Source organism: Saccostrea cucullata, unplaced genomic scaffold, assembly GCF_032062105.1.
Source record: "Saccostrea cucullata isolate Sc308-1 unplaced genomic scaffold, CSIRO_AGI_Scuc_v1 ctg1755, whole genome shotgun sequence".
NCBI lineage: Eukaryota > Metazoa > Mollusca > Bivalvia > Ostreida > Ostreidae > Saccostrea > Saccostrea cuccullata.
The window spans coordinates 86675-100252 of record NW_026920756.1 but is presented as its reverse complement, the minus strand read 5'-3'; the positions used below and the strand labels follow the sequence as shown (position 1 = coordinate 100252).

Here is a 13578-nt window from a genome sequence, read left to right as displayed (position 1 = left end):
TACTAATCCGAAAATCCACGGATGAAAGGGAGGGGAGCCTTTAGCTTGATCAGATAAGTCAAAAGCTGCTGGATGTCGCTGACCATTGTAAAATTTTCAGAATTCCACTAGCATGGGTACAAGTCTTTCTTTCTTTTTTTTTTACAAAATTAGCACACCCCCCCCCTTTCCGGGTGTTGCTAAAACGCGGATCGAAACGGAAAATATGATTTCAGCTAGATTAAATCCCTTGAATTACACAAATTTTATCATAAACGGTATATATTATGCATATTTAATCCCTCATTATTAAATACAAGTGGATTTAGTTATGGCCCGTCTCTTATTCAGGAAAATAGCAGTGATTTTGCTTTTGAGAGGGGCGGGGGTAGAATATAATAAACTTACCCTGAAAGATCCATGCTGGTTTGATTTGAAAGGGGGATTAATCAAGTTCAAACTTATTTTCTCTCAGTACATTTTTTTTTTTACATAACGTACAACTTTAGGCTGCCCGAAGTTCGTATACCGTGCACGGAGGTCTCGGAGAAATTGGCACTCGGAAAAGTCAACATATTTTAAAGTGTTCGTTTACTTTTAGCAAAACTATACATTACATGTATAGAAAAAGACAACATGTGAACCTCTGAGAGTATGTAAAGTGACAAGTTTACTTAAAACTATTGTGAAACAATAAGCCTACATGATTACAAATAATGACCGTATTTTAATGAGTAAATACTCATTTCTTCGAAGATTTCGTTTGCTTAATTTTTCCCTTCCTCCCTCGTAGGTTTTGAAGTTTATAGGTAACATCAAACGTACAATTACTTCCAGTCAGCCTTAATCACATTAACAAAAAGTATGTGTAAGGCGGGGGGGGGGGGGGGTCAATGACAATTATTGAGTTAAAAGCGTATACAGTGTCTGAAAAAAGTGATGGCAAAATTTTGATATCTAAATGATCCATGGTGAGAAAACTGAAATCAAAAAAAAAAAAATTGAAGATTATGATTAGAGGCAACCATAACAGGATAACTTTGGTACACACCTGGAATGGAACAATGATGTAAAAATTTTATACTAAGGTCGCTTCAATTAAAGAAAAAAATTATATGTTTTGAATTATTTTGCAAGAATTTTCTTTAATTTTTCAGCTATTTATATTTGAATTTCTTGATATGCATATCATGCCACTGCAAAGCTGGCGGATTTAAGGGGGGGGGGGGGGCTTTTGTGTCCAAAATATACATAAGATTTAATAAATCAATTTTTGGTGTGGTTGTGGGCCCCTGCCCCGATCCCAAACTGCCCTCCTTTCTACAAGATTCCTGGATTCTTCACTACATACATGTACATGTCTGCATCAGCTGAATGTCAAACATACCCGGGGTATGTCTTTACAGATACATGTACATGTATACACACACACCAATAGCCTTTTTCCTTCCGCTTTTTTCAAAACCATATTTCTTTTTATGAACGCGCTTAAAAAAATAGACGAATTTTCATTATATATGACTTTTATATCAAGAAAATTGCTTTTTTGTGATTTATTTAGAATGTAGTATATTTGCTTGACACTAATTTTCCGTTCCGTTTTCCATTCCACGATTTAGCAAGACCCCCCCCCCCCTTCCCGATCTACCACTAGCTTCAAAATATATATTTGTGTAAACATGTAATCTATAACTTTGGATGATGCTGCCTGAAATATTTGCCAAAAAAATTACATGTAATAAAATAAACATTTGTATTTGTATGTGCTATTTCGGACTAATAATGTGCATACTATCTATAAAGTATTCGGCAACTTTTTTACGTGTATTGTTTTGTTGAACTACTATCAACTATACTGCAGATTTATTATTATCATGAATATTATAATATTTATTTTTCACAATAAAAGGCTTTAAAACATATTTATTGTTGAACCATGCTTTTAATGTTACATATTTAAAGGTTATCGTCTTCGATGCATATACATTTTATTGTATTCTTTATGGTTGTCATATTATTGTTCGGAGGTCACACCATGACTATAGTAAGACTACATACACATGTACAATGATGAAGACTCGTAGAAAATATAAATATACTGAGGTATTTCCGATTTTTTTAAATCAATCTTTTAATAAATGAAAAAAAAAATATTGTCTATTTCTGTGGAATGAATTGAGGTCTAGGGTATATTATAGTACATTTTTTCAATACTATATGTACAACCAACGGACACTATAGTCTATACACTTGTGCAGATGATGTACAAACAGCATAAGTATACAAGCGGCATCTATAGGTACCATTTATTCTTTGTTTTCAAAATATTGTATTCATATTCATAGGTATTAATAGTGTACAATATCCTGTGATGGTACTTAAAATAAGAAAATCTCATTCTGTATCAATTATGCGTCATTAATATCGATATCAGAATAATTGTGTCTGTAAAATATCTTTTTTCCGAATGTTAACTTTTCCAAAATTCATATTGATCACAGGTGACAACCAACACTATTTTAATAGTGTAACTGCAATATGTAATGATGAACTTATATGCGGAGTATAAAAGTGGTTGTTGCATGTAAAAGGGTCTAATTTCAGCAAAGATTACTCATTTTTCAATATAATTTAACGATTTTACACGACCATTCCATGTTTAGCGCGCATTAGTGACGTCATAGTTAAAAATTACGTCATTTTTGTGCCTGTAGGATTTAGTTCGCATCTCCCTTACTTCAATGCATAACATCAAACTATGATACAAAGATGATTAAAATATCGTTTTATTTGCGGCTAATTATTGCTAATACCGTATTTTGTTCTTAAATGATAGTCATGTCGAGTATGGGTGTCATTAATTTTTGCTAGCTATAAATACAAGCTATTTACTGACCTTTTAAGTCAAACATAGCATTTCTTATTTTGAAGACAATGCACTGCAAGATTTATTCAAATGGGTATGTTTTATCTATGATAATTGTATTAACAAATTAAAGAAGAAATAGAAATTTTATAGCTACCATTTTATCAAACAAGATAATGTATATTAAGGAAGACTTGATGACTTGGAACTGCATGCTGTCAAAATGTTTGCTCAAAATGCATACGTTTCACAATGTTTTTGTTTTAAGGAAAACCTTTTGAAACGTACACATTTGCATTTTGCATTTTTTTTAAAGTTAACACCAGTACGTTTTTTTTTCCTTTCTTTTTGATTGAAAAAAGGAACAGATATTCAAATAATTATGATATAAATTATTTTTTTAAAAATGTGAACGTTCGATAAAAAGGGTTTCTTATGATAAAACTGTTTTAACTGCGTTATCCAAATATGATTCTTATAAGCAATTAGTTGAGCAGTGATTAATCTATCAATTCGTTCTATGAAGGTAATTAAAAAAGAACGATAAAGAGATGTGGCAGTTTTTTTTTACTGATTTAAAAACTTGCTTATTTTTTCCCCTTCAGGTTTGGTTATAACCTGCGAAAAAGGATGGGTCTTTTACCAAAAGAGTTGTTATTATTTTTCAACATCCACAGTTCCATATAAAGAGGCCTTGGTAGGTCAGGATTAACACATTTCTCTCTGCTAAAAAATTCATCTTGAGATTATTTCGATTCCTTTTGATTACGCATATCAAATACCCCTGTTTAATTTCTTTATTGTGGAAAATACTGAGTAATTATTATAACTTTTTTTCGTATAATTTTTTTTAAATGCTTCAAAAACCGTTTATAAATCAATATACCAATGGACGATTTTCTTTAAATGATTTAAATCCAAAATAATGAAAGATTAATAATCAATAATAACATTAATTATGTAATAATTTTACATAATATTATCTTTTTTAACTGCTAAACACAACAAAATAATTTTTATGTCCTCTAACGCTTATAAGCAAGATAACTGCAGTTTGTTTTTTCTTGGTTTGTAAAATTCAATTGCAACACTTTCATGGAGATGAATAATGTCATTTATTAAAATTACGGTATAAATGTGAACAATTTAACAATCAAGAAGGGGATCAGATTCACATGCTTTGATTATTTTGATTAGTTACGTAAAATATGATAATGCCCAAAATTACCTGAAAAAAGTATATGTAAGACAAGGCAATAAAAACATCATATGAAAGAGTTAACAAAAAGATTATGTTTGTACTTTTACATCTTGTAGTCGGCTTGCTATCTGATGGGAGCAGAAATGTTAGAACTTCAAAATGCAATGGAAGAAAATTGGTTTGATAACCAGATTCCATTACGAGGTATACAGATATAAATTGATGATAACTTAGACACTGTCAAAGTAAGATATAATGCTGGATGATTATGCTTAAATAAAAATAAATGTAAATATTTCCATGTTTAGAATTAAATTAAAATGAATAAATTTAAACCTTTGAGACTTATTAATATACTAGTATCTTATATTTTATAAGGATGTCTGTATATGTTTTAGCTCACATGAGCCGGGTGAAGGGGGATACAAGTTTGTTTAATTGAAGGAAAACGCCATCTTTCAAGGGGAGGTAATTAGGAATTGGTTTAATAAATTATGGCATATTTTAAAAGCCTTCTTCTCAAGAAACACTGGGCCAGGATATGTGAAACTTTTTCTAATGCATTTTCAGGTAGTGTAAATTTAACGCTGTTCAAATCATGACCCTTATGAGTAGTCGAACAAAAAAAAAATCTTCATCTCATGAACAACAGTGTCATGATTGGTCATATTTTAATGGAAGATGTGGAAGCATTCTCAGGTAGTGTAGATTCACATTTGTTCAAATCATGACCCAAGACGTGGGGTGGGGCTGCAATTGGGGATCAAAGATTTAAACAGAAACTTATGTGAAATATCGTTAAAATTTTTAGCAGTATATTTATATCGAAGCATCAACAGCTGATGTTAATTTAAGCTTGTTCATACAATGTATGTTGTCCCCCTGGAGATAGGATTGCGCTACAGTTATGATTAAAGTGTTACATAGGAATGCATGTATGTGATTTTTCAAAATCCTCTTTCTAAGAAAAGCAAAGCCATGTTTCATTGATATTTATATTGTAGCATCCATAAATAGTGTAAATTCAAGTTGTAGGGATCATTGTTTTACATAGACAAATCGGAAAATATCGAAAAAAAATTTCTTCTCAAAAACAGCAAAAGAGTGATTGGTCTTATTTATACGGTGACATCCTCAGTAGTTGTAGATTCAAGTTTGTTTAAATTCTGACCACCAGGGTAGGGCGACGCCACAATGGGTGATCAATTTTAAAATAGGAATATAGGGAAAGTCTTTAAAAGTCTTTTATCTAGAAAAAACAGCAAAGCCATGATTGGTCATATCTCAAGAGAAGTCCCCCTCAAATAGTGTTGATTCAAGTTTGTTCAAGTGATGACACCCGAAGGGGGAGGGTGGGGGGTAGCTAGGTATGGCCACAGTTGTGGATCAAATGTTTACTTAAGAACATATTTATTAGGATTTTTTTCTCGGGAACAGAGAAACCATGATAACTCATTTTAATATGGATGCATCCTTATGCCTAGGTCACATTTCCCGGCCAGTGGCCGTATCCCGGTGGTAATTGGTAATAATCCGTGGTGTTAACGATGCCCCAACATCGGTCCACATCGGCCTAGTAGTCCTTAAAGTATCAGTCACATTATCCAGCGATGGGGCATACGATGGGCAACCGATGCGTTTTATGAGAAAAATGGCGTGGCTACCGGCCGGACTTACAAAGGCCCAGCGATGCATTGCTAATCATAAAACGATGTTCCAGGATAATCGATCGATGTATATTACATCGCTCCGACATTGGTGAACATTGTTCGAACATCGGTCGACTACGGGCCATTGTTTGGTCGAACATCGACCGATGATCGGTCGTTATCTGTTGAACACCACTAAACTCCCCGATGACCTCAGATTCAACGGATATTGAACGATGCTCGGCCATACATCGGCCGATCCTTGAAAGATGTGTTAATGATGGGTTGCCGATGAGGAGCGATGTGAGGCATCGTTGGAGACATCGCTGAATTTTAACTACGAATTATTTCCTACCGATGACCCCACCGATTTGCGATAAAAAAAGACTAAGTCACCGTCCGATCACTAGTGGTGCCCGGCCGGCAACCACGCCATTTTCATAAAAAAACGCATCGGTTTCTCATCGTATACCCCATCGTTGGATAATGTGACTTATACTTTAGGGAGCGTTAAATCAGATTGGTTCAAATGAGGGCCAACAGGGGTAGTGCTGGCCCACAATGGGTGTAAAATTTTTGCAAATGAATAAGTTGGTAACAATCCTTGCTCTAGAACAGAAAAACAATTTGTTATTTTGATATGAAATCATCATCAGGTAGTTTGAAAGTCAGGCCTCCTGTTAACTTTTTAACACTGAATTGATTTTTTTCTTTTCTTCCAAATTAGTGTGCTCAGGTGAGAAATATCGCCTATGGCCCTCTTGCTTGTTAAAGCATACATGAACATTTGCTATGAACATTAATTAAGGTTTAAATGTTATTTTAAGGTCATTCGTCTCAGATCTGGCTTGGTGCAAGTGATATTCAACAGGAGGGAAAATTTATATCGGTCTCTAAGGCTGAGAGTCTTCATTATAGCCATTGGGTAAGAGAACAGCCAGATAACCAAGGAGGAAGAGAGCACTGTATGACATACTGGGTATCTCCAAAAGGAATGAACGATGCACCATGTGACAACAAGTATAATTATGTATGCAAAAAATGAAAATGAAAACAATTATAACTCATACCTGGTTTTTGTTTGTAATCCCAATTTAAATAAGAATATCTTTTAAGGAATATTTACGTTTAGTGTGATCCATTGGTGTGTAAATCAGAAAGACTTGCACGTAGGCATATTTTTCATGAATCGCTGAAACATGCCTACTTGACAAGTCTATGTGATTAACACAACAATTATTCACACAAAACCTATAAAAACATTGAATTTCCTTAAACAAATCTAGGGAATATACTAAATGACTCTCGCCTCTCCGTTAGCCAGATAAAAAATGGACTTCCTTTGGTCTCAGCCAATTCTTCTTTCTAAGATTGTTATTTTTTTAATATATCATGACATCATTCTTCATCGTGGAATGACAGATTAGTAAGATGCATAGGAATTGATAAAAGTATTGCAATTTCTAAACATATAAAAAGAACTGCGCACGCCTGATTCCCTCCGAATCATTGAATTCAATATTGATAACAATTTTGCCATAAAACTTTGTTTAATACAAAACACAGTTCATGGGAAATTGATTATTTATTTTAATTCCAGGGCTGAATGGTAAAATATTCTTCATTTCATCTCTTGAAATGGGGAGGAGGGATAAACAATTTCCATTGAACTCGGGCTATAATACATCAACATATTCTGAAATAGTCTTAGTTTGAATAAATGTTACTAAAATATTTTCTTTTTGTTTGACGCAGATATTAGTAAAAAGTAATGTTTTGGAGGTGATTAAAGCACTTGGGAATATCTGAACAATAAGCATATTTGTCGTTTTTTGTATATGTACAACACCCCCCCCCCCCCGAAACACAAAAAGCTCTTTGTGAATTTGTGAAATGATAGTCCATATTACCAGTAAAAAGCAGTTATCTCTCGTTGTATTCCTAATAAAGTAATGTTTTATGAAAGTTCATATAATCATCAATATGAATATGAAAAAATGATTTGAATATCATAACTTTTGAAAAAGATGGGGGAACATTGTTCGCTGTTCTTTTTGTATAAAATAAATTTGTTACCCAAATATGTTTCTTCATGAAAAGTTTTAAAGCATTATTAATCAGGATTTATATATATTTTTATCACAATGTGATAACTATCTTCTTTGCAACAAATAGCAATTAGGGGGAAAAAAATGAAAATACTGTTGAATATCAATAAAGCTTTGATGATAGCAACTCCATTTAAAGCTTCTGAAATGATGTATGAAAATAGAAAAAGCGCATAATTTATAGTCATATAAAAAAAATTGGCCTTAAGCTAAAGAAAATATTTAGAAAATAAATTTTAACTAATCAAAGATTTGCTGAAAAAAATATTCAAACATTTCTTTCGTCTATTCAAAATTAATATTCTAAAATATTTTTGAACCTAAATAATAGAAAATATACTTAAGATAGGGTAACAGCTGAATTTTTGATATAAAAATCAGAACACTGATAAAATTGTGATAGTTTGTAGTTAAGAAGTTAAAATGATGCTTACTTTAAGACAAGCACTAATTTTGATTCAAAGGCTACATGGAAGCCACTAGAGGGTTCAGAAATAGGACATTTTCCCGAATTTCCTCAATTCTGGTGGATTTTCATCATATTTTGGGTACATTTCTCTTCGGAAAACATAGAGCACACGCTTGCCTATCTGAGATTTTTACACATATACTGCATCTGATATCAGTGTATAAAATATATAAATTTGGTAGATAGGCAAGCATGTGTTCTATGTTTTCCGAAAGAAAATGTGCTGTAAAATTAGTGAAAATTTGCATAAAAATGAGAAATTTCGAAAATTGACCTATTTCCTGACCTCACTGTGACCTCTGTATATTCTTAATCTTAAAACCAGTACTCTTTTTGTGGCAGGGGTGAAAACAGGTTTTCATGGATAAACTGTTGGATCATTCTGAAAGACACCCAAAATCGGGGGCCAAATACTGGTCTTACCCTATCTTGTCCTTTATTGACAAAAGTTAATGGAATTAGACATTTATTGTGAATAAGTGTGTGAAATCCGCACCAGCACAAAAAAAACAAAAATCATGAAGGCGAGGAGGCAGCAAAATTGGAAAAAAAAAATGCAAAAAAAAAAAAACAACAACAGAATATTCAGCTTTAAAGTGTAACTTTAGAGGTTGTCGAGGTATTTTTTAAATCCTCTTAAGTGCAATTGTTTAAAAACACGTACAGATGCGTAGACATGTATGAATAGCGGACATTTAAAATCTATTGATTAAAGTTGCTCGAAGTCAATGTGCACTTATTGGCCCTTTTTATCGATTATTATTGCAGGCATTTTTATACCTTATGATTTACAAACAAATAAACGTAAAATGATATATAACCTTTTTCATTGAAATAATTGATTCAATGATTATAAAGAACGTTAAAATGATTAAGGAGAACTAGTTTTCGCTACTTTCGTTTTCAATGTTTTGAAATCACTAGGTGGGCGTGTTCACGTAGCAGTATTTTTTCCTAATACATATCACAACGTAGATATTTAAAGAAAGGTCTGTATGTTTTCAAAATATCATATCTACCGAACAAAAGGAAGAAAGGGGCCGACAAATGTTGTCTTGTCGTTCAGGTATTCATTTTTTATATGTTTTTTTTATGATTTTAGATACACTTCTATTGTTACCGCAACAAAAACTGCTCGCTATTTGTTTAATAGTTGGATAAAAAAAATATTCCTTATAAACGGGAAATCATTTCAATTTGAACTGTCGTTATTATTTTACATGTCATATCTGATTCATCTTCGGGCAAGTTTTTAGTATTAAGTGCCAAAGAGCAGTATGTATTTGTTTATTTATTTAGCGAATAAAAGGATTGTCGTTGAATATTACGTTTGTAAACATACTTGGTATGTAATTTATTATTCTGTTAAATCATGGTTCTTTTTCATCATTTTGTTATCATTTCATAACTAAATTTGCCTTAAATTGTTCGTAGGAGAATGAACTTGTATCTATACACTGCTTCTGATAGTAAACCAAAGATTAAAGCTAATGTACAAGTTTAAACACGTTTATTGATTTTTTAAATGAACGTATTTTTTTAACGTATACATGTACCTCATGCATGTACAAATTGCTTTATAATAGTAAAAATTCTACCTGGTCTGTAATTTTATTCATCATTTTTATATAAATGAAAAATTTTATCAAACTTCAATATCTTCCGTAGGTGTATGCAAGATGATTGAAAAAAAAAAACAACAACAAAAGAGTCCGAATGTTCTTTGTGTTTTATATATAAACATTAACGACACAAAGTGACGATTTTTCAAGTATGAACACCACAAAGTTTGTAGCAACAAAGGAGACAATCAATAAAATACGTCTTCTTCTTGTAATTGATGGACCATGTACAGAATTATTTCGATACATACTTCGACAATATATTCCAGAGGTCGATTTTCCAGATCTTTTAAAGGAAAAAAAGAAAAAATTATATAATAAAGCAAAAATGAGTAAAAATCAGAAGAAAATCCTTTACCCAGGCGGTGGACAATTTACGGGGAGTTATGACGAACTAGATTTGTGTTTACTCTACACTCTTATAAGAAATTTATCGGGAATACAGCCTCATAACAACGAATGGGGTGAACCTCCCGACCCTTCAGATCGATCAATTTCTGCCAATATTGATCGAATCAGAGAAATCAGAAACAAGTACAAGCATTCCTCTGAAACTACCCTTGCAGATAAGGACTTTGATAAAATTTGGAAGGAACTGGAAACAATTGTCGGCGAGCTTGAAAGAACGGTTTCTGGATGAGGAGGCAAGGCATTCACTGAACCTATGACTCGTTTGAAAACAGAGAGTCTAGACCCCAACAAACCTAATAAGTACTGCAAAATTATCGCAAGGCTTTGGAATTCTATCGAGGACATTACAGGTATAACCTATTGATTCTTCATCTCCCTGAAACAGGTGAAAACTATCTCTTTCATGCTTTTTAGTATTTTATGCTTCTATGATGCAACACCTTTTGACGTAATGTTTGTTTTTAAAATAATTCTGAAGGCAGTTTAATGATTTTTCGAGAATGATAGCTTATTTTATTGTGACGTCAAGATAGAAAGGCATAACACAACGCTTCATTACTTTTTTAAGCAACAATGTTTGAAAAAGTAAGACGTAGCATCAAACACAATGCATAAATTACAATAGAATAGAGGAAAATAATATTTTTTTTAATTTGCGATTGAAATGCCAATTTATCTGCTTCAAATAATAATAAACTTAAAATCTCACAAACTGCAACATTTCAATAAGACACAAAACCAAACGGCTTTTCTTTAAAGAATCGGACCGATTATTATAGTTTATTATTAATAGACATATCAATTTAGTAGAACACATCGGCCAATCTGTTTTTGTCAAATAATGACCTTGCGTAGAAAATAGTGATCCAAACTCCTCTTTGATAAATAACCAAAAAATCTTTTCTATACATTAACTTTACATTTTAATTAACAAAATATTGTACAACAAAATAAACTGCTTTGGTGTGTGGTTGTCCGTGTCCCTCGAATGCCGGTAGTCTATGGTTCCAAACGGTGTTTAGGTTACACTACTGTCTCTTGCCGCTGAGGAGGCTCAGACACCCCTCTCCAGTGCCAAAGAGATTACACTTCCACCCTCTCCAGTGCCGAGGAGGTTACACGTCCGTCTTGCATTCAAGACTATGAGGTGTGACTGGTACGGGCCGCCATCTCTACACTACTACACAGGAATGATCAATGAGACCTGTTAAATATCATACACAGAATAATATAGACATACAATTTACGCTGTGAAACTTAACAGTTCAATATATACAATACAATAATTGCTACACTTCACAACAGTAATTACAGAACGTAGAACCGACAAATAAAGACACAAACAATCCACCGTACTTTTAAGACTTTAGCAGTTTCGAATACAATGTAACTGTAAATAACAGAACTTAAAAGTATGAAATAGAATAGCTTAAAGTTGCATATTTTAGAAATTCCGTATCTGGGTGTTTTAAGATATTTACAACTTATAAAATAATAAAAACAAAGGTAAATGAGGCTTACCTCAGAGAAGCAGGACCATACCATAAATTCTAAATAAGGGTTGGGTTGAAATATCCTCAGTGGTCTGCCATGTGTATAATACAAATCAAATATGTAAATCTTGAGAGAAGTTTTGAAAACGTCCTTCTACCTGGACTGCCGTGTCCAAACTGAAGCACGGGCTTACCAATATTTTAAAGGTCCAGTGATTTGAGGTATAAAACGGGGTTAAATGAACCCAGTGAAAAATGGAGGCTCCCCACAGGTGAATACAAATGACTTGTGTGTTCGATTAGGAGATTTTAATGTGACAGTTTTCATTTGATTTATTTTTGATTTCATATGATTCCATCTCATAAGTTCTCGTGTTCTCGTATTTACTGTATGGGTTGTGAATATACATATACATAATATGTACATATTAAGTTAATGATTTAACCATTCAGAAAATGATTGTTCAGAAGAATCTGATTCTATAAAGCTTGACACTAAACAATTCTCCTCATAGGCTACTAAATACCTGCGTGGGTCCATTGCACTCTTCAAAGATCAATAGAAATGATTGTTTTTATATACAACGATTATTGCGTTTAAATTCCAAAAAATTATTGCGTTTAATATAAATTGATTGTTTTTGTCTTATTTTGTACTTGACCCAGTATTAAATTCTGTGTATGATATAAGATGTAAGCAGCTAAGAATTCCAGTAATGAGATTATAACTTATTAGAAATTTACACTTAATTAGTTCTGTAAAATCTTGAAGTACATTTAGTTATAATTTTATTGAAGAATATTTAAGATGTCTTTTGTATATTTATTGCAACTCCTTTATTATTAATTTAATTTATTCTGTGTGATTTCAAATGGTTTATTCCTTTATTCAGAACAACAAGAAATTTTAGCAAATGAACTAAAGACAACACAACTGAGACATGACAGTGAAACATCAGATTTAACATGTAAGCAAAACAAACAGGAAGAAAGGATTAACATACTCGGTAAGTCATTTAGAAGCATTTCTTTCTTTCTTTATCGAAAAGCCGTTATAAGACATTCTTTTCTGAGTATGATTTTCGACAATTTACTTTTTCATGTACATGATGTACTTAACATGATTTTTGCACCATTTTTTTTTCTTTTTGCAGAGGGAGAAAAAGAAAATTGGATAGAAATAATAGCAGGTAAGATTTGCAAAGAACGTTTTTTTTTTTTAATCTTGAATTTATTCACATCAGATGTAAAATGTCTTGAATTACCGTTGCTTTCCGACTCATGAATTCTGAAATACAACAAAGAACTAGAAATGAATTGCAGATTAATTTGTAAATCTTTAAAATCTGACAAGATAAATATATTGAAAGAAGATTGCAAGGATTCGATATCTTTCACAAAAACCGCTTGATGTATTCATGTGCATAATTACAAAGAAGAATATGCATCATTTTAATTTCAGAAAGTACATGTGCTATTCTTAAAGAACACACGTTATCCAAAGTGTATCTTAGAACCACTGCGGTTGATGCCACTATCAGTACGCTAAAGAGATGCAAAATCGCAATAGTTACTGGAAAACATGGTGTTGGAAAAAGTACAATTGCATATCAAGTTCTACTAGAGCTTAGCAAGGAAATCGATTTTGAAAAAGAAGGTGACCCTAGCAATAAAACGGAACGAAACCCATTGATAATCAACTCGCCTGACCAATGGCAGAAGGCTGTTAATCCAAAAAAATGTTTAATTGTCTATTTAGAAGATTTTCTCGGATCAACTA

At 32.4% G+C, this 13578-nt stretch overlaps 1 protein-coding gene and 1 long non-coding RNA gene across 2 annotated transcripts; both read left to right on the top strand.

The window, feature by feature from the left end:
- The first annotated feature begins 4167 nt into the window (after positions 1-4167).
- LOC134256921 (lectin-like) lies at positions 4168-6764 on the top strand. The gene is made up of 2 exons (XM_062739598.1): positions 4168-4250; positions 6523-6764. The coding sequence occupies exons 1-2, from the start codon at positions 4178-4180 to the stop codon at positions 6738-6740; spliced, it is 291 nt and encodes a 96-aa protein (XP_062595582.1). The 5' UTR covers positions 4168-4177; the 3' UTR covers positions 6741-6764.
- A 2439-nt stretch (positions 6765-9203) lies between these two features.
- Positions 9204-12809, top strand: LOC134256913 (uncharacterized). Its single transcript, XR_009989817.1, has 3 exons — positions 9204-9338; positions 9941-10655; positions 12692-12809. It is a non-coding gene; the product is annotated as an uncharacterized LOC134256913 (long non-coding RNA).
- The last annotated feature ends 769 nt before the right edge of the window (positions 12810-13578 follow it).